The sequence below is a fragment of the Macrosteles quadrilineatus genome, unplaced genomic scaffold (assembly GCF_028750875.1).
Source record: "Macrosteles quadrilineatus isolate MER2022 unplaced genomic scaffold, UCM_ALF_1.0 Scaffold_4__1_contigs__length_99947679, whole genome shotgun sequence".
In the NCBI taxonomy this organism is placed as follows: domain Eukaryota; kingdom Metazoa; phylum Arthropoda; class Insecta; order Hemiptera; family Cicadellidae; genus Macrosteles; species Macrosteles quadrilineatus.
This window is the reverse complement of record NW_026542597.1, coordinates 88463975-88483658: the sequence shown is the minus strand read 5'-3', so window position 1 is coordinate 88483658 and position 19684 is coordinate 88463975. Positions and strand designations below refer to the sequence as shown.

General features: G+C 35.7%; 1 protein-coding gene across 1 annotated transcript; it reads left to right on the top strand.

The window, feature by feature from the left end:
* The first annotated feature begins 835 nt into the window (after positions 1-835).
* On the top strand, positions 836-19525 carry LOC128991646 (dnaJ homolog subfamily C member 17-like). Its single transcript, XM_054414719.1, has 7 exons — positions 836-1179; positions 12781-12909; positions 13399-13557; positions 14979-15173; positions 15531-15611; positions 17391-17609; positions 19324-19525. Exons 1-7 carry the CDS (start codon positions 1111-1113, stop codon positions 19435-19437), a joined length of 966 nt encoding a protein of 321 aa, XP_054270694.1. The 5' UTR covers positions 836-1110; the 3' UTR covers positions 19438-19525.
* Positions 19526-19684: the final 159 nt, after the last annotated feature.

Genomic DNA, 19684 nt, shown 5'->3' with positions numbered 1-19684 from the left:
TTTAGATATACATTTCATCAGTGGTAGTATTTTTTTTCTTTAGTTTGTTACCGGGACATTACGGGACATTACAGGATATCCAGTGGATTTTGTACATGTCCCGGGATGTCATAGGACATTCTGAGATATCCTATGGCATTCGTACATATCCCGGGACTTTACAGGATATCCTGAGGTTAACTTACAAATCCCGGGACATTACGGTATATTGTAGGATATCCTGTGGATTTCGTACTCGTCCCGGGATTTTGCGGGATATCCTGAGGATAGCGTACATATCCCGAGACATTCTCAGGACATATGGGACTACTATGGGATGTCCCTGGGATAAAGTGTGCTGTCTGGGTTATGACAGTTTAATTTTATAATACAAAATTTTAAAATTAATTAAAAATTATAAGTAATCATTAATTAGATTTTTATCTTATAGGCCTATAGTTTTTATATTATCAGCAAGTCTGGTTGCTCAGGTTATGTTATGACAGTTTAATTTTAAAAATTGAAAATTTATTTTATAATTTTGAAACGATATTTTATAATTAAAAAGTTAATTTATTAACTAAAAATTAAAAAAAAAATAATTTAAAATTTTTCAACTTAGCAGTTCTAGCGGCGAACGCTGACACTACAAGATATGTTAGCCTTAGTCCCTCCCGTGTGCCCCACCGCACATTTTAATGGTACTGTCATAGATAGACTGATTATGTTTTATCTATGGATGGTACTGTTCAGTCATTGGAGTGAAAAAGAAAAAGAAGAATTCTGCTGCAGTTGCAGTAAAGAAAAGCAGAAGACGAGACGAGTGAGAAGTCGTACTCGTATTCGAGAAGAGAAGAGAGAGAAGAGGAGAGACGACTACAGCAAAACAAACGAATATGTTAAATTGGTTTGTTTGAATGTTAAATTTGTGTAGGAAGGTTTCTAGAGAGACGTAGAAAGTTCAACAACAAAATATTTTGCTATTCTGGCATCTGTGACATAGAAAAACGTAACCAATCAATCGTCTAGTCTAGTGATATTAACATTTATCCTGTGCTAGGTTAAAAATAGAGGTTAGGTTAGGTGCAATTTTTATTCGTTTGTCTCTTCTTAGTCCTAATTGCTGAAACCATGGAGGACTTAATGAAAATTGATTTGTATGAATTATTGAATATACTACCTTCTGCTACTATTGAAGAGGTAAGTTATGAATTTTAATTGCAAAAGGCCTACACATGATTGGAACAGTTGAGATGCACATTTAATTTGGGGCCGGCTAGATCCGGCCTGCCTTAGGTTAGTCCACACCTAAGGTCATCTTACTCAGTTAAATAATAAATGATTTTACTTGCCATTCGGTACAAATAATACAATGGCTGCACTTTATTAGGCCTAAGTATATGTCCTACACTCATTTGAACCAATATATCGATTATTTCATTTTGATTGGTTAGGTTAACCTAACTAACCAAACTTGATATAGGCCTATGAACGAAATACCTTAATCTATATATTAATAGCGGGTACACTTCCGTTTCTTTTGGCACAAACAACCAAATGAGTAATAGGCCTATTGATAAATCGATTGTTTAATTTTATAGCCTATATCGTTTGGTTAGTTAGGTTAGGTTAACAATATTAATCATTCGGTTGTTTGTGCCAACAGTGTACTCAAAAAGTTTAATTCGAATGAGTGTAGGACAGCTATACTAAAGTGCAGCCAATACAATAGGTATTGTCATACTTACAAAACTATAGTCCAATTTTAATCTTGACTAACATGCATCAATCTGGTCACATGATAAACCAAAAAAATACAGAATAAATTAAAGCTGCAAAAACTATAAACTACAAAATAATGCAGAAAAGCCATGCAGGTGGACAAGCAAGCAAAATAGCTAGGTTAGGAAAATACTTTAAATCGTAACAATAACATTCAAGCGCACAGCTGATTTCTAGCTTTGAACGTCGTTGGCCCCATAGAGGTATATTTTTTAAGTTAAGCACTCAATGTTATTTAAATGGGTTTCATTACCTCGACCCGAGTGAGTTTTTCCAACTTTACATCAATCAAATCAAATCAAAGCTTTATTTTCCAATATCTTTACTCGAGAAGTAAAGAAGTTGTATACATCACGCTTGGGATAGGGAAGTTTAACATGGCGGGTTAGGTAATAGCTATTTACCTTACAAGTGTAGTAAGAGGGTTTTTACATCACGCAGGTGAATGTTGTGCAACGAGCGGAAGCGAGTTGCATAATTTACCGAAGTGATGTAAACACGCTCTTGCGTAACGTGTAACGTACAAGATTTTACCTGACCCGACAATATACAGGAGGTTACGAACAATATTTTTCATTATCCATTTCACTCATCTTCTAACAGTAACGTTCATTTACAAACAAAAGCTAGGTTAGGAAAATTCTTCAAAACATTACGATAAAATTCAAGCGCACAGCTGATTTCTAGCGTTGAACGTCGTTGGCTCCATAGAGGTATATTTTTTAAGTTAAGCACTCAATGTGATTTAAATGGGTTTCATTACATCACCGAGTGAGTTTGTTTCAACTTTACATCACTCGAGAAGTAACGAAGTTATATACATCACGCTTGGGATAGGGAAGTTTAACATGGCGGGTTAGGTAAAATAAATAAAAGCCTACTTCATACCTTGCAGATTCCTATTCAAAGGTACAATAAATGGGATGCTTCATTGCGTCATAATAATCTAGAAGTAGCCGATAGAATAAAAAGGATTAGACAATAGCCACTTCTTCAAGATAATTTTGAATTAGATAGAGATTGCACTTGATCTGGTAGCAAGTTAAAGAACTTGATACCTGTAACAGGGAAGCATTGTTGAGTTTTACTTAATCTATTACCTATATTTAAGTGAATATATTTAAATAGCCTACAGAATCTAGTCTTATACCTGTGTACATCTGTATTTCGAGCAAGTGTGTTTTCTGATTCTTTAATGGGCATAAGACACTGAAAAACATAAACATTGGTATAACAGTCATATAATTATAATTGGCTAGGCTAGTAAACTATTGCTAAATGAGTTAACTTATTGGAATTTTTTTGTGCATTGGTCGTACGGTAATGAAATGAAATGAAATGAAATGAAATGAAAATGCTTCTTTATTGAGGCGAACTTAGGACCACATGGTCCTTTCTTACAGTTAACCTCTAAAAAACTAATTATAACAACAAAATAATAACAAAAAATACAATTAAGTTTGTAACATAGCTAGTAATAAAATAGCATAAATCTATTCATTTTCCCTAACATCCAGTCACACACACATACACCCTCTGCTGCATCTAGGCCTAACGCACGCCATCCCGCCAAGCCACGGCCATCTGGTCAAGGTAATATTCTTTCAGCGCCACCATCAGTCGGGATCGGTTTTCTATAGATTTGATGGGCAGAGGTATGGAGTTCCATAGGCGGCAGGCTGTTACTAAAAATGATTTATTATAAACAGTTGTTCTATGATGAGGAATGCGAAGCGTGGACGAGCCAGAGCGGGTATCCCTTGCGCCTCTTCCATTCAAAAATTAAAAATTCTTTGCAAGATAATTTGGAATTCCAAGATTGATGACTGAATGAGTAATGGAAAGTATTCGTATTTTTCTGACGTCCTCTAATTTCAAAATTGATTCATTAATGTAATAGGGTGTGACATGGTCATCACGCCTAAGATTGAACAAGAATCGAACACAATAATTTTGTACACGTTGTAATTTTGTTGCCAAAGCCACAGTCATATCATTAACCACGGTGTTGCAGTAGTTGAAGTGTGGAAACACGAGTGATTTGACCAGTAAGAGTTTAATGTGAAAAGGTAGAAGTCGTTGCATCTTCTTCAGTGTGTGAACAGCGGCAAACACTCTTTTACAAGTGCTTACCACTGCGTCAGTCCAGTCCAATGTGCGGTTTAGAGTCAAACCAAGACTTTTTACTTTGTCCTGGTATTGCAAAGTGGTTCCGTTTACAGTGATTTTTGGTAAAATGTCTAAGTCCACTTTGTTGAGTAACCGTGAGTGACCTATGATGATTGGCTTTGTTTTGTCAGGATTGAGTCTAAGTCCGTTCTTTTCTGCCCATTGAACAATTCTGTTGATGTCGTGATTCATCATGTTTATAGTTTCATTTGCATCGCTCACTTTAAAATGAGAATAGATTTGCAAGTCGTCAGCGTACAAATGAAACTTTGCGTGGTGTAGAACTGTACTGATGTCATTGATGTAAATGGTGAAAAGCAGAGGACCAAGAATTTAACCCTGGGGAACTCCGCAGGGAACATGTCTCCAGTCGGACGTCAAGTTGTCATGAGAAACACACTGCTTTCGGCTCTGAAGATATGATCTCATCCATTTTAATGAATTATCAGAGAAACCTAACAGTTTGAGTTTGGCTAGAAGAATGCTATGGTTTACGGTATCGAAGGCTTTACTGAAGTCAAATAATGTTAAGATAGTACAATACAATACAATACAATACAATACAATATTCTTTATTGTTAAATCGTCAAGAATTACAATAGTGTCAATACAATAGTGAATTGTACATGTTAATTTTCATAAAATTCCTTTATTGAGTAGAAGGGTCTTGCGATTCGATTAGCCACTTCTTCAGCTCCTGGTGTAGCTTGTTGCCAGTCAGGTCTCTCAGGTAGTCAGGTAGATGGTTCCTCAGCTTGCAGCCGGTGTAGGAAGGTTTTTTCTCCCAAAGAGTTGTTCGGTGAACTGGTAGTGCAAATTTGGAGCCATGACGGGTGTTGTAGTGGTGCAGGTCTTGGTTTCTTGGGGGGTTTATTTCATTCACATACTTAATGGTTTCAAGTATGTAGAGAGACACTACTGTGAGGATTCCTAGGTTTACGAATGCTAGTCTGCAAGTCTGTGGTGGTACAAGGTTGGCGAGGGCTCTTATGGCTTTCTTTTGAAGGACAAGAATTCGATTCATATTTTTTGTTGAAGTTCCTCCCCACACTGTCAAGCCATATCTAAGATGCGACTCTACCAGTGCGAAGTAAGCTGTTTTGGCCACAGAGAGTCCGCCTATGTAGTTTATCCTTCTGACGACATATATTCCAGTACTGATTTTTTTGCTTAGGTGGTAGATGTGCTCTTTCCATGTCAGTTTGTTATCAAGGATAACACCGAGAAATTTTGTGTAGTTTTCTATTGTTACATCCTCTAATTGAGGGACTATGTCTTTTTTCTTACTGAAATTCAGAGTTGTAGTTTTTGTGGGATTTATTGCTAAGTCATTGTTCTTTGAGTAGAGGATAGCTTTATTTAAGATCGATTTTGAATTAAGGTAAAGGCTTTGGGCTGTGTTGTCCTTGATCAAAATGGTTGTGTCATCTGCATACATGATTGCAACAGCATTTTCACTCTCAATTTGTTTGGGGAAGTCATTAGTCAATAAGATGAATAGAATCGGGCCTAATACAGAGCCTTGTGGAACTCCTCTTGTCAGCTTGCTTTTTGAAGATTTTAAACTTTCTGTGACTTCATTTGATGAGTTTTTCAGTTCCACGACTTGTGAACGTCCCGTTAGGTAGCTTTTGAACCATTCTAGCGCAGAGTTTCTTATACCGAGTCTTTCAAGTTTCTTGCATATCAGGTCGTGGCCCAGGCAGTCAAAAGCCTTACTGTAATCAAGGAAGATGGCGGAAATGTATTGTTCGTTTTCTATCTGGTCTAGGACGTACTCAATTAGTGCTGTTATAGCTGAGGATGTAGATTTATTCTTCCGAAAGCCATGTTGGTTGTCAGTTAAGAGTTTGTTATGATTAAGATGTGCCATTAATCTAGCCAGAGCAATTTTTTCTATGATTTTAGAGAAACTGGAGATGAGAGAAATGGGCCTGTAGTTTTGAGCATTTTCAGTTGGTCCTTTTTTATGTTTGGGGTATATTTTACTGACTTTTATGGCGGATGGGAATTTGCCTTCTTTAAATGATTTATTTATAAGATAAACCAGAGGAGAGATGAGTTCTTGAGAGCAGTGCTTTATCATCTTAGAGGAAAACTCATCTATTCCACTTGATGTTTTGGCTTTTAGGGAGTTTATTATCGTTTTAACTTCTTTATAGGATGTTGAAGTTAGGGTAAGGTGTATTGGGCAGACTGGTTCCTCTCCACTCAGCACTGTTTCAGGTTCTATAACGATTGCTCTGTTTTGGTCAAGGGTATTTTCTGCTATATTTGAGAAGAATGTGTTGAAGTGTTCGGCCATTTCTTTTGTGTTGTTTGTGAGTTTGCCATTTATTTCTAATTCTGCAAGGGTTTTCTCTTCACATTTTCCTTTCCTTTCCTTGTTTATAACTTGCCATAGTGCTTTTGGTTTGTTGTCAGCTTGTTCTATGAAGCTAGCTGTTGAGGACATTTTTAGGTTTCTTAGTTTCATGTCGTATATCCTTTTTCTATTAATCATTTCTAATTTGTCTTCATTTCTGTTCGTTAACTCAAACTTTTGCAGAGCTTTCAAAAAGTTCTCTTTAAGGTATTTTGCTTCAGGATCGTAGTACTTCATATGTTTTTTGTTTTTAATAATTTTAGTTTTCTTTAATGGGCATGTATAATCCAGTGCTGTTTGAAGAATATTATGAAATTTGTTGTAGGAGGTTTCAAGATTGGGTGAAGAGTAAACATGTTCCCAATTTTGTAGATGGAGGTGGGCCTTCAGATTGTTTAGGTTTGTGTTGTTTAGGCTTCTTTTCATTACAAATCTTTGGGAAGTGTCTTCTTGGTGTGTTTTCAGCAGGCACAGCTGCGCAGTGTGGTCAGATAGACCAGTATGCACAACTTGTCCAGTAATATACGCACATGGTATGTTTGAGCATATACAGTCTATTGAAGTGGCTGTGTCATGGGTTATTCTGGTGGCCTCTAGAGGAAATCTCCAGATGTTTTGTGTGGTTAACTCTTCTTCCAGCATGGTGTTTTTGGAATCTTGGGTGAGCCTGTCGATATTTATGTCACCGATAAGTATTATGTTTTTCTTGTGTACTTCTTGTAGTTCTAGCGTGTCTGATAGGAGGTCAAGGGCAATTCTTGCATTTTCGATTGGTGGTCTATAGATTCCCAGAATGTAGATATCCTTTTTCTTTGTTGTCTGCATGCGAATCATTGCTGCTTCGAATATTAACTCCTGGCATGTGTTTGATATGTTAATAGCTGATACTGTATCAGCAAGGGATTCCTTGGAATATATTGCAACACCTCCAAGTTTATGTTCTTCTCTACTAAAGTGGGTAATTAAAGAGTAGCCGGGAATTTTTGTAGCTTCTAGCTCTGTTTTTTTCAGTCCGTGTTCAGTCAAGACTAGAATGCTTGGTTTTGTGTCATTGAGAATATGGTGTAGTCTGTTCGTCTTTGTAGCAAGTCCTCTAATATTTTGGTGCATTATTGCTACACAAGAATTATTTGGAGATTTGCAGATTTTTCTTTTGCTTTTTTCAGGCTGTTTGTTTCTAAAAAAGGGGTTATAGTATGGGGCACTGTAGAGTGATTAGATTGTTGACTTGAATTGGGTTCTTGCAGCTGCTCATGTTTCTGTTCTCCTTGAGAAGAGAGGCAGTCCATCTCGGTCATGTTTAGTCGCTTGGTGTGTGACAGAATATTCTTTTTGTATAGGTCTATATTTTTCCAAAAGAAGTCTTCAATGGTCTCTCCCGGCTTAAGAAGCTTGGCGGTGATCGGGGGTTTCCCTGTGTTCTTTGGTTTAGTTGATTTGTTTGGGGGAGATATAGTGCCCTTGAAAGTAGAGCAAACTCCTTTTGGAATTTTGATGGCCTTGGGTTTTTTAATATTTTGTTTTTTTGTTTGTTGTGGTTGACTTTGGTGTTCTGGTGCTTCTTTCCTCAACTTGCTTTTTGCTATTTGCAAGGAAACACTGAAATGGGTTTTCTTAGTAGTTGCCAATTTGTTTTTATTATATGAAACTCGTCTTGGTGTGTTAATTGGCTTGCAAGGAGTCTCCTTTTTCTCAGTTATTAGTTGCTGGGAATCTTCTACTGTTATTTTATCTTCTAATTTCTTCATTTTTGACTCCATATTATTCTGTTTTTCTTTTAGGGCCTTTAGTTCAAGTAGAATTAGTGTTTCTGTGTTTGATGCTTCTGGATTTTTGTTGTCTGAAACTGTGGTTTTGTTTGTGAGGTCCTTCGCCTCTGTAGTGGTTGTCTGTGTGCTTGTCTCTCTGAATGATTTTGTAGATTCTTCTCCGGTGTTTATTCTGCTGCATGTATTTTTTTGCCTAAGGCATTTAATTTCATTCTCCATGTCCTTTATTTTTGTGTTGAAGCTATTAAAAGTTTCTTCCCTGTCTTTGTCATAATCTTCAAATGTTTTTGTGAGAGTGTTTCTCAGGCTTACTTCCTTTTCCAATTGGTGTTCTAGTTCAGTTATTGTTTCGATTAGGTCGTTGTTTCTAATTAGAATAGTATTTTTCTCATCTTCTAGTTGTTCAATTTGAGCGTGGTAGTTCATGATGTCGATGGTTTGTATGTTTGTTAGTTTCTGGGCCAGACTCGAGTTTTGTTGAGTCAGGTTGAGTACTTCTTCTCTTAGTTTGCTATTTTGTGCTAGAAGTGCGTTTCCAACTTCTGCTGCAAGTGTTAGAGAAGTTTCTAAATCGGGATCTTCTGAGTTTTCTAGTTCTAGAATTTTGTTTTCTACCTCGCCCATTTTGTTACCCTGACTTTCAGAGGATATTTGATTTGGGGGTGTGGGAGTTTGGTCTTCTTTTAGTTGTAACGCTGGCTTTCCAGAGGTGAGGGAAAGATCACTACAATTGTTACACCTCCATAGGAAAATGTCTTCTTTAGAAAGGTTTTTTAATTGTTTTTCTGTGATATTGACACACCCACCATGAAACCAGGAGTTGCAGGGACCAGTACATTTTATACTGGAGTATTTTACACCGATGTTGCATTCACCACAGGGATATTTTGAAACTTTTTTGTTCTTCGACATAGTTCAGGTGTAAAATTGTATCAGTTTTGAAAAGTTTGGCTGGTTCTTTATGTCAGGAATCTTGAGGTTCAGGTTAAAAATTATATCAGTTTTGAAAAGTTTGGCTGGTTCTTTATGTCAGGGGTCTTGAAGTTCAGGTGTAAAATTGTATCAGTTTTGAAAAGTTTGGCTGGTTCTTTATGTCAGGAATCTTGAGGTTTAGGTTAAAAATTATAACAGTTTTGAAAAGTTTGGCTGGTTCTTTATGTCAGGAGTCTTGAGGTTCGAGTTAAAAATTGTATCAGTTTTGAAAAGTTTGGCTGGTTCTTTATGTCAGGAATCTTGAAGTTCAGGTGTAAAATTGTATCAGTTTTGAAAAGTTTGGCTGGTTCTTTATGTCAGGAATCTTGAGGTTTAGGTTAAAAATTATATCAGTTTTGAAAAGTTTGGCTGGTTCTTTATGTCAGGATGCTTGAGGTTCGGCTACGTCTTGAGTACATTGGCTACGATCCATAGCAAATCGTATGTCATCAGTTACATGAAGCATTGCCGTTTCAGTACTGTAAGATTTACGAAAACCTGATTGAAAGCTATTGAGGATGTTGTTTTGTACCAAGAAGTCAGAAACTTGGGAGTGAATGACTCTTTCTAGTGCCTTAGAAAGAGCGGGAAGAATGCTAATTGGTCTGTAGTCTTGCGGAAGCGATGGGGATGAGATTTTATTCAAGGGACGGACAAGCGCAGACTTCCACTTTTCTGGGAAAATACCTGATTTTAGTGAAGTATTAAATATGAAAGTTAATGTTGGGAGGAGAGCAAACAAGATACGTTTAATTAAAGAAATTGGGATTCTGTCAGAACCAGTGGCTTCAGACGTTAACCGCCTTATAGCCTTCAAAACATCGATTTGCAATATTGGCTTGAAGTTAAATTGAGTGATGGAATTTGGCAAATGGCGTAACTCTGTTAAATGGTTCTGAACTATTGTACCGTTTGCCTGTGATGAAACTGTTAAAAAATAATCATTTAAATCGTTCAACGGAATTGATATGGGGACAATGTTAACTTGCTTTCCAAAGCCAAAACGTTTTAGATTACGCCAGCAAATAGCAGAGGATTGCTTTCCTTCAGAAAACAATCTATTAAAAAATTGGAGTCGAGCATTGCGTAAATGTTGTTTTACTTGATTTCTAAGCTGGCGATATTGGGCCATGAGCCCTTGATCCCTAGTTCTTTTGGCTCTGCGATGGACCGAGTCCCGCCGAGCCATTAAGGGGATTCGCCACTGAAAATAGGTAAAAATCATGAAAAATTGTAAAAATATTTTTTTACATTTCTTTGTACATTGGACCCTATTACATCCAAAAAGTATGATATAATCCATGTATGAATGTTATTATATATTATAACCAAGGGGTTTCGCTCTTTACGATAGCTACAAGATCATAGGACACCTTCTTATTCAAACGCTGTTATCCGCAACATTGAAATTTCACGTTTTTCAATACAAAATTTGATATATCTTGAGAGCCACTAAAGGTACATTGTTGAAATTTTTACTACTTATTCTAGACAGTATTAGGAAAATATTTTGGTAGAATTAGGTATCTAAGTTAATTAGGTACTGAACAATAAAGTTTTTTTCAAACTAATTTTTTTTTCTGAAGAAAAATTATATTTAATGTGTCACAGCAAAAAAAGTATCTGAGATATTATTATGAATCTACCTAAATTTTAAGTTTAGATAACTGTCTTTAAAAAACACCAAACTTATCAAAATCCATAAAGAACTCTCTTCAGAATATAGATTTTTAAAACCCCTTACAAATTGATCGAGAAACCTCTATTTTATTTTTTTACCGCCTATAGTTTATATTTAGAAGTAAACCAAAATTTGTCCATTTTTTGTTAAACTATACCCTACTAGAAAAAAACATAGTTTAACGACTTTCCTCATTAAATAAAAAAATGCACCCTTTTCAGTGGCGAATCCCCTTAAACCAATTATCTCATCATTAATCCAAGGAACGGGGCGACTTTTACTAACCCTACGGTTGACAATTGGAGCGTGTTTGTCATATAATTTTAAAATGGTTTCATTAAGTGAATCGACCATATCATCAACTGACTCCAGGGTATGTATGGAGTGCCAAGGCGTTAAATTTACATCAGACAAAAAATTTTCTTCGTTAAAATTTCTGAAATCTCTGTAAGATATATGTTTTTGTTTGGGCTTGGGAGCTCTCGTGGCAAGGGCACAATAAATAAGGTCATGTCGAGAAATGGCAGGGACTGGAAGCTGGCCATGGTGAACTGAAAATTCGGGATCACTTAGAATAATAAGGTCTAGTAATGTATCAGCTTCAGCAGTGTGATGGGTTGGGTCCAGTGGTAGTATCGCCAAGTTACAAGAGTCAAACATGTTTGTCAATTGTCTGCAATCGTAACGTCCAGGTTTGAGTAAGTCACAGTTAAAGTCACCCATGATCAAGACACGACTGTAGCCTGGCATGAGGCGCAAGAGAGTATTTTCAAAGTCGGCCAAATGCCCCACTCCCGGAGGACGGTAACATGTCCCCAGGAGAAGAGCATCCGAACCAGACAAACGAATTTCCAAAAAAATAAATTCAGGTTTAGCAGAGTACTCACCCGGGGACTCGTACAACTGCCTGGCTTGCAAACCGTCTTTCACATAAACGGCAACGCCACCACCTGTTTTTCCTAAACGATCGTTTCTGAAAACTGAATAACCAGGCAGTGCGATCAACCCAGGCGAAATACTCGGCTTCAACCAAGTCTCTGAAACTGCAATGATTTCAAAATTTTGAGTCCGAAATATTGCTCTGACTTCGTCAATATGTTTTGTGAGGGATTGAGCATTGATGTGAGCAGCTTTGAATTGTTTGGCAAAGGGAGCGAGGTTGTTGATAAGGATCTGGGCGTTATCAGTAGGGAGAGGAGTGGGCGGGGGAGGGGTGACTGAGGCGACGCTGTGCAGGTCCGCTATCCTGGACCTACAGCTCGGACCCGCGGCGAGGCGCCGACGACGCGCACCGGCGTAGCTGCAACAGACACATTCACACACACACACATACTTGGGACGTAATACATCGTAATTAAAATAACTAAGCTAATAAAATAAAACAATTTCTCTATCACTACTGAGGAATAAACACAATTAACATTCAGCTCCTTGCATAAGTTAAAATGTAAAAAAATAATAAAATAACAACTTGACTTGATAAGACTTTTAAAACAGAAATTTAAGATATTTTACAAAACAAACAAATTTTTGTATTCGAACAATTCCATTAATAGTTGTTTAATAGTATTAAATATGTCTTGTTGATATGATATGTCTTAACGATTCTAATTAAACCAATTAAAGCCAATTAAGCCTAATTTTGAAACAAGAATATTTAAATAAATTTAAATAAACGTGATAAGCTAACTTTTAAGCTATATGTACCAGAGACAACTGCAACTGTACTTTTTTCTGTAAGGACAACTGTTGTTATGAAAATCTGATAAAATCTGCATTAATTAGAAACTAAATAAAACCAAAAACAAAACTTGACACTAAAAATGTTGCATTATGATTGGTAATTTAGATACAAAAAATAAAAAATGGTACTTTAACAAAAATCACTAAAAATAATAATTTAGTATCATAAAATATTTAAATAAAAATGTTTATGGAATTTGGTAATCAAGATTCAATCAAATCTACAGCATAACTTAATGCGAAATGCTTTAGTCTGGTGTGGATAAATTGAGATTTCTTCTTATTACTCAATATCTACAGTCCAATGTTATTATTTTTAGGTGAAGAAAGCTTATCGAAAGAGTGCCCTGAAATGCCATCCTGATAAAAATCCTGACAATCCAAAAGCAGCAGAACTTTTTCATCAGCTGTCTAGAGCATTGGAAGTGCTTACCGATGCTTCAGCGAGGGTAAGTGTTCATAATTTAATTCATTGTTAAGTGACCGTGTTCTTTCTTCTTACTAAACAAGTTATTTAATGGAATTGAAACTTTTCTCTTTGAGATTCCAAAATAGGAGAAGTGATCCAAATGTCTTTAGATTTACCTAAACTTTAGAACAGTTATTGAATATAAAATATCTTTTGTTGTTTTTGTATTTAAAAGTGGAAAAACTAACCTATTTGATTTAAATTACTATTAGGAAATATTTAGCATATCATTAAGCTTAATGGGTCAGTTAGCTGGGAGCATACATTAAAAAACAATGTGGTAATGGAACAATCCCTTTTAACCGCCTAAATCTTTTTGAACAGATAAATTTTTACTCAATGACAACACAATAAGTTCTAAACCTAATTATATCAGATAATCTGGTTATACCGAATTTGTTTGTTAAACAAATTGATTAAAATGAAAGGGTTTAATTTGTCAAACCAATTTATTCTTTGCCGTTTATAGGCTGCCTACGATAAGGTTTTGAACGCTAAAAAAGCTGCAGTAATCCGCAATAAAGAACTCGATTCAAGAAGAAAAAAGTTAAAGGAAGATTTAGAAGCTAGAGAACGCCAGGCTGACTTTAATAGAAAGAAAGAAAAAAGTGCTGAAGAAAAACTAAAGGTAAGAAAATATTTTTTGGCTCGTCACTTAAGACTAGGCCTACTTCTTTCATAAATGGAACTGCCTTAATTACCTCCCTTGGTGTTAGTCACCAGCTCTTGCTGGAAGGACGGAGAAAAAAAAACTTTGATTTATATAGGCCAACATGTAAGTTTTTTTTCAGGTTAAACACATTAAAATTAAAATCATCTTGGGAGTACAGAAGGGCTTTGCCAGTGGCCAATCTCTCAGTTTGTTTTTCAAATGTAGTGTTATGTACGGTACCGGTATGTTAATCGTTTTAAATTAAATCAACTAGAGGTTTCATGAATTAAAGGTACCGTAGTTTAATGTTTAACAGCCCAAATTACACAATTACTAGCCTATTAATAGTTTCTAGTTGCATTTTGGCTAAACAACATAGTCTAACATATTACTAATAGTAGCCTGTGTGTTTGCTGACTAGAATGGATGTAAATAATAGTAAGTCTTTGACAACAGATTTTTTTTATGAACAGCAAAAGCTTGATGCTATTTTAATGTTTATTATCCACCACGCTCTGTATAGTTACCATGCTCTGTTCCATTGTGTTTTAAGCTATGGTCTCCTTCTCTGGGGCCATGCACTATCAAGAAGATCTCAAATTACAAAAAAAGTACGTATTTTTTCTTTTAGTAAAAGAAATAACCATTGCAAACCTCTGTTTGTCAGCACCGGTATCTTAACATTCATCAGTCAATACATTTTTATGTCAGCCGACCATGTGAAGGCAAATCTACACAAATTCCCTTAAAGAAATAATGTTCATAGCCATAGTACAAGACATCGCTCTGACCTGGACATAACTTTCTGCCGGCTGTCAAAAACAAAAAAACTCATTCCCAACGCTTGCCCCAAAGATTTACAACCACCTCCCTACTTCAATCAAAAACCAAGGGGAAACGGCCGTTCGTACTGCTCTGAAAAACTTGTTGAGAGATGCCATACTACAGCCTACAAGATTATCTTAATGAGAAACTTTAATAAGCCTGCAGCAAAATCATCCACCGCCTAAGTACTTAACTTAAGTTTTCTAATTCCAATCCATGGAAGTTTTAGTGTAAATATTAAAATTGACGCAACCTATCCGGCTCTGCTGGTCTCGGTCAAGGAGGAGGTTAATTAAGGTAATAAAGTCCTATTTGAAACTGACTTTAAAGGTAAAAATGTTTAAAATTTCAGTAAAGTAACGGTTATAAGCTTACAAACGCAGTATAAAAAATATATTGTTTATCATACAGTCAAATTTTTCAATTTTTACACTTTTCTTGCCCTTGCTTTGCTTGTTTACTTGAGATTGTATCGTTAAGCGCCGCTTTTGGTCTCACCATCAATCTCCAGTTAATTGCTTTAGTAGGCTAATACCTTTTTAAGTACTTTGGAACTGGGTTTTTGTTTTCAGACGGAGATTGAGAGGCTGAGAAAGGAAGGCTCCAAGCAGTTGGAGGAAGAGATAGAGTTGGTCCGACAAGAGGTGCAGAAAGAAAAGTTTGGTTCCGGCTCGGCTCAAGCAGATACTTCCTTGTATAGGCTCAAACTGACATGGACAAATCATGAATCTTATAACCACGATAACCTACAAAAAATATTCTCTAAGGTAAAATTTATTTTTGAATAATTTTTTTCCCAAAACTCAGCAAGGTCAAAAGCTTATTGTTGACAGAAATTTTCCTCTTGGATTTTGCTAATGCGTTATAACATCGTCTTCCCCCAAAGTAACTGAGAGGTCAGTGAAATTTAGTTTAACTGGTAGACCCTGATTGAATAAATTCTGTTGATTAATAATAAATAAACTATTTTATTTTCATAATTAAGTTTATAACTTAGTGCATTACAATTAATACAGTGCAGTAATTGGTAGCAAGGGTAACATACAAGGCTTAATAATTGTTTTCAACAATCACTTTACTGTTTTATTTCACCAGAATATGATTATGATAATTTATATTTTTAGTATGGAGAAATATCGGCTCTGGTAGTGTCCAATAAGAAAAAAGGATCTGCCTTGCTCGAGTTTGCCTCAACGGATGCAGCTGTGAGTATTAGGCTTAAGTTTAATAAATATCTGCAAAGTGACACATACTTTCTCCTATTAGCTTGTCAATAACTATAATTGATTAAACAGTGAAAGTAACTTTGATATTTAATGCGAAAAATTACAAAAGTTGTAATAACTTTTCAACCACAATTTTTACAGTATTGGATGTTATGTACTATTTTGATTAAAATCAGAATTTGATTAAAATATAGTATGTTAACTTATAATGATTTTAACTTTAAACAAAATTGCACAACTCCTAATGCAGTAAAAATTACGCTTCAAGCTATTGCAGATTTTGTGATTTTCCCCATAAAGTATCATTTTTACCTCCTCCGCTTACCCATAAGGGTTATTGACAAGTTAATGGGATTAAGTATGTGTCAGATTGCTTACCTTATTTTAATTTGTTTTGGTCATTTACTAATAGTTTTTAGCCCTTTGAGGTTGAATTTTTTTATTTTTCGGCAAGTATAGGTTACCATCTGAGCAGTCGGGAAAATGGCACTCGGTAACCTATACTCGCCATTCGACCGCAAAGCCAAACTTTTTGATTTTTTAAAATTATATATCGCCATTTTTGAGCAGTTGGGAAAATGGCAGGCGGCGACCTATACTTGCCATTCGACCGCAAAGGGTTAATTCAAGTGCATGCATGTACATCTATCCCTACCCTTTTTTATATACCTTCTTCCATTTTTACACAGGTTGCCATCTTATGTACAATCAATGTATTCATTTATGTAGTTGAATTTGTCCATTGACTCAAGATATTGCATTTTAGGCTTCTCATTTCATGAAGTATATTCGTTAAAGTTAAATAGAGCTTGTGTTTAGTGTTTACTAAATGGTACCTTTTTCTCTTATAGTAAATTTTACTCCATGTTTGACTACTTTGTAATAGTTTATCTAGTTGTAGTTAATAGTAGTAAAGTAAAAAACTAAAACAAAAACAAAACAACAACACACACTGCACATATAAAATATGCCCAATATTTAATACCTAACTTAAATTCATCTATAGGTATTTTTGTGATAATAGAAATTTTACCTGAATGGTAAATAGTCTTCTCAAGCACAAGAAACTAGGGATGGACGAGATTGGATTTTTAGTTTGGGACGAGATTTTTTATTTCTCATAAAATTTCGAGACGGGATTTCCCTTCTCATACATAACGGGAAATGCACATTTGACATTTTTATCTGATTTTATAATATTGTTAGATGGCTGTTAAAATACAAAAATAATAATAGGCAAGAATATTAAAAATCTGTTGTTAAAAATATCATTATAACAAATTTATATTAATTACTCCTAACTTATTAAAAATAACGCTTACCATTAGGAAACGTGGTTTACTTATCCTAAAATAAAATAAATCATAAAATAATGGCAATATCAATTTGTATAAAATACTTGCTCGTTTTGGCTATGTTTACAAATACAGTAGTAAAACATGCCTCATACTGCTTATACTTAAGAAAACTTCTCAAATTATAAAACAATTAAAGTTTACTGGCGACAATTTTAACATGGCAGTGGAATGTGGTTATCAATAAGTTACCATACATTTCTCTGGGCAATTTTCCAGTATTGGCTGGGTTTGTACTAATCATGATAGGGCTTAATACTTCCTCACCTGATTTCAGATCCTTTAGGAAACTTTACTAATCAACATGAGAAATTACAATAATCCCTCATAGACCGTCAAACTTACCATCATTAAAAATAACAACAAATTTGCAATGTGTCTCAATGTTCTAATCTGTTGACAGGTGAAGGCGCAACAGTTGGAGAAAGGCTTCATGTCAGATCCGCTGACAGTGAGTTGGCTCGGCACTCCTCCCCCCTCCACAAACACCACCTCCGCTAGTCAAGGGAGGGAGAGACCTACAGCTGCTTGTACTGCGGGTAACACCGTGTTCCCCTCGGTGTCTAGCCCTGCACAACGGACGTTCCTCTGCTTTGTACCTGGGCCAGACATCTTCACAAAGGTTTGTACTAGTACTAGTCGTTACCCCTTTGGTCATTAATAGTTTTTGGTTTTTGTTTGCAGTGTGAGAATAATTAGGGGTTGTACCAGAGTGTAATGGTTTTATATCTGACAAGTCTGGGATAAACATCCACGAATGTTTGATGATTGTTACATTTTTCACTACCCAGTTTCCAGAATTTGGTTTGTACTGGTTTCATTCCATAATTTTCGTGGTATTCTCTAGCTAATCAGTAATCTGTTGTCCAGCTTATGCTACATCAAATTCCTCGGTTAAATCTCAAACCCCAAAATCAAATTATTCTTAACAAAACATTCTTGAAAATGTACGAACAGTGTAAAAAGGTAATACAGATAAACGGAACTAAAAACTTCAGGTTAAGTATCACTTTGTTCAGTTACCCAGTGGTCCTAAGTATGTTATTGTAACAGCGGACAGTTCACAATCGCTGCTGCACACTTGTGATTGAGACCACATTCAATTCTATAAGTATTGATGAGCCTTTGCATTCAGTTGGCTCAAAAAAAGATTTTTTGATGGAGTTTATTTCAGTGAACTTTGTCGTTTATATTAACAAATTGGAATTCAAAATCAAGTGTATGTAATGTGGCCTACATCATTCGCCGCATTTCTCTCTGTATCAGCTCAACATTAAGTTTAGTGGTTTTTTTGCACCAACTCAAAGTAATTTTAGTTTCAAAGTTGCTCTAAAGATATCTTCTACCAGCAAACATAACGTTTTGCGTTAATAATTTTTCTTTTGGCCAGTGGTGTTGGCCTTCCGAGCATGCTATTACAGCAATTCCAACTTGTGGCATAATGGTGCCACATTTTGGTGACCTGGTCAAGTGAATCAAATTCCAGACCAAATCGTTCTTGTTGGAAACGTAAACTGAACACATTATTTAATACAGAGGAGACAATTTACCGCAATTCACAGGCCCTAAGAGCCAGCTTTGATGATTGTTTGATTAATTAATGCATTTATATCTCAGAAATATGTACTTTGTTCAACATATGAAATAATTAATATATAAGTTGACTGGACACAACGTGAACTAACATCTGAATTAACGACGAATAATTAACAATGGAATTAATGATATATTGGATTTGATGTGATGATCTGAAATTACATATTATTTAATATTACTACTACGACACAATACCTCAAGGGGGCGTCCCCCCATTTCCCAAAGAACTTAGTCTTCCATCTTGTCCGAAGCCAGGCACACGACAGAGCGTTTTCTCACCCGTCCTACTCGCCTGCTCCCTGCGCATGCGCGAGCAGCTCTGGGGTTGAGATTGGCGGGACATTTAAACAGTGTTGTGTTGTGGAGATTGACTCCACAAAGTAGGCAACTTAAGAGCAACACCACTGGTCAATTTGCTTGATAAGGTCAACCAGATGAAATTTATCTGCACTTGAAAAATACCATAATCATTTCAGTTATATTTTAAAAGCTAAAAGTGGTTAAAATATGGTGAACAAACTTTGACAATAAACTTCTTTGTCTGTTGTGTGCTCATGTGATGAGATTTGTCAAGTTCATTGTCAAAATTAGTCCACCGTTTCTAGTTCCAACTGGTCACAACTAACAGGTAATTAATACTAGTTTCAGAATTATCATCACTAGTGCTAGTAATAAATACCCTCAATAGCCTATTAGAAATTTTTGACACTCTAATTAAAATATATGACATTTTTGTTCAGAAAAGACAAGATAAGCTGTATGAAGATTTTGAAGCATCGGTTTTAGCACGTATGAAACAAGCGCAAGAAGAGAAAAGAGCAGCTGAAAAAACAAAGGAAAATGGCAACAGCTGACAATAGTTGATTTTAGTTTGAATGTAAATATGTGTAAACTTTTGTACTAAACAGTTTTAAGTTGTAAATATAGTTATTACACTGTTAACATATTTATTGAGCCCTTCAATATACCTTTTGAATTTAAATCTAGACTGACAAAAATGTTTTACTACTAGTCATGGAAGCGGCCCAATATGGGGCAAGCCAATGGTTTACGCGCAAGGTGGTGATCAAGCGTTGAGCCCCAAAATTTGTCTATTGTGTA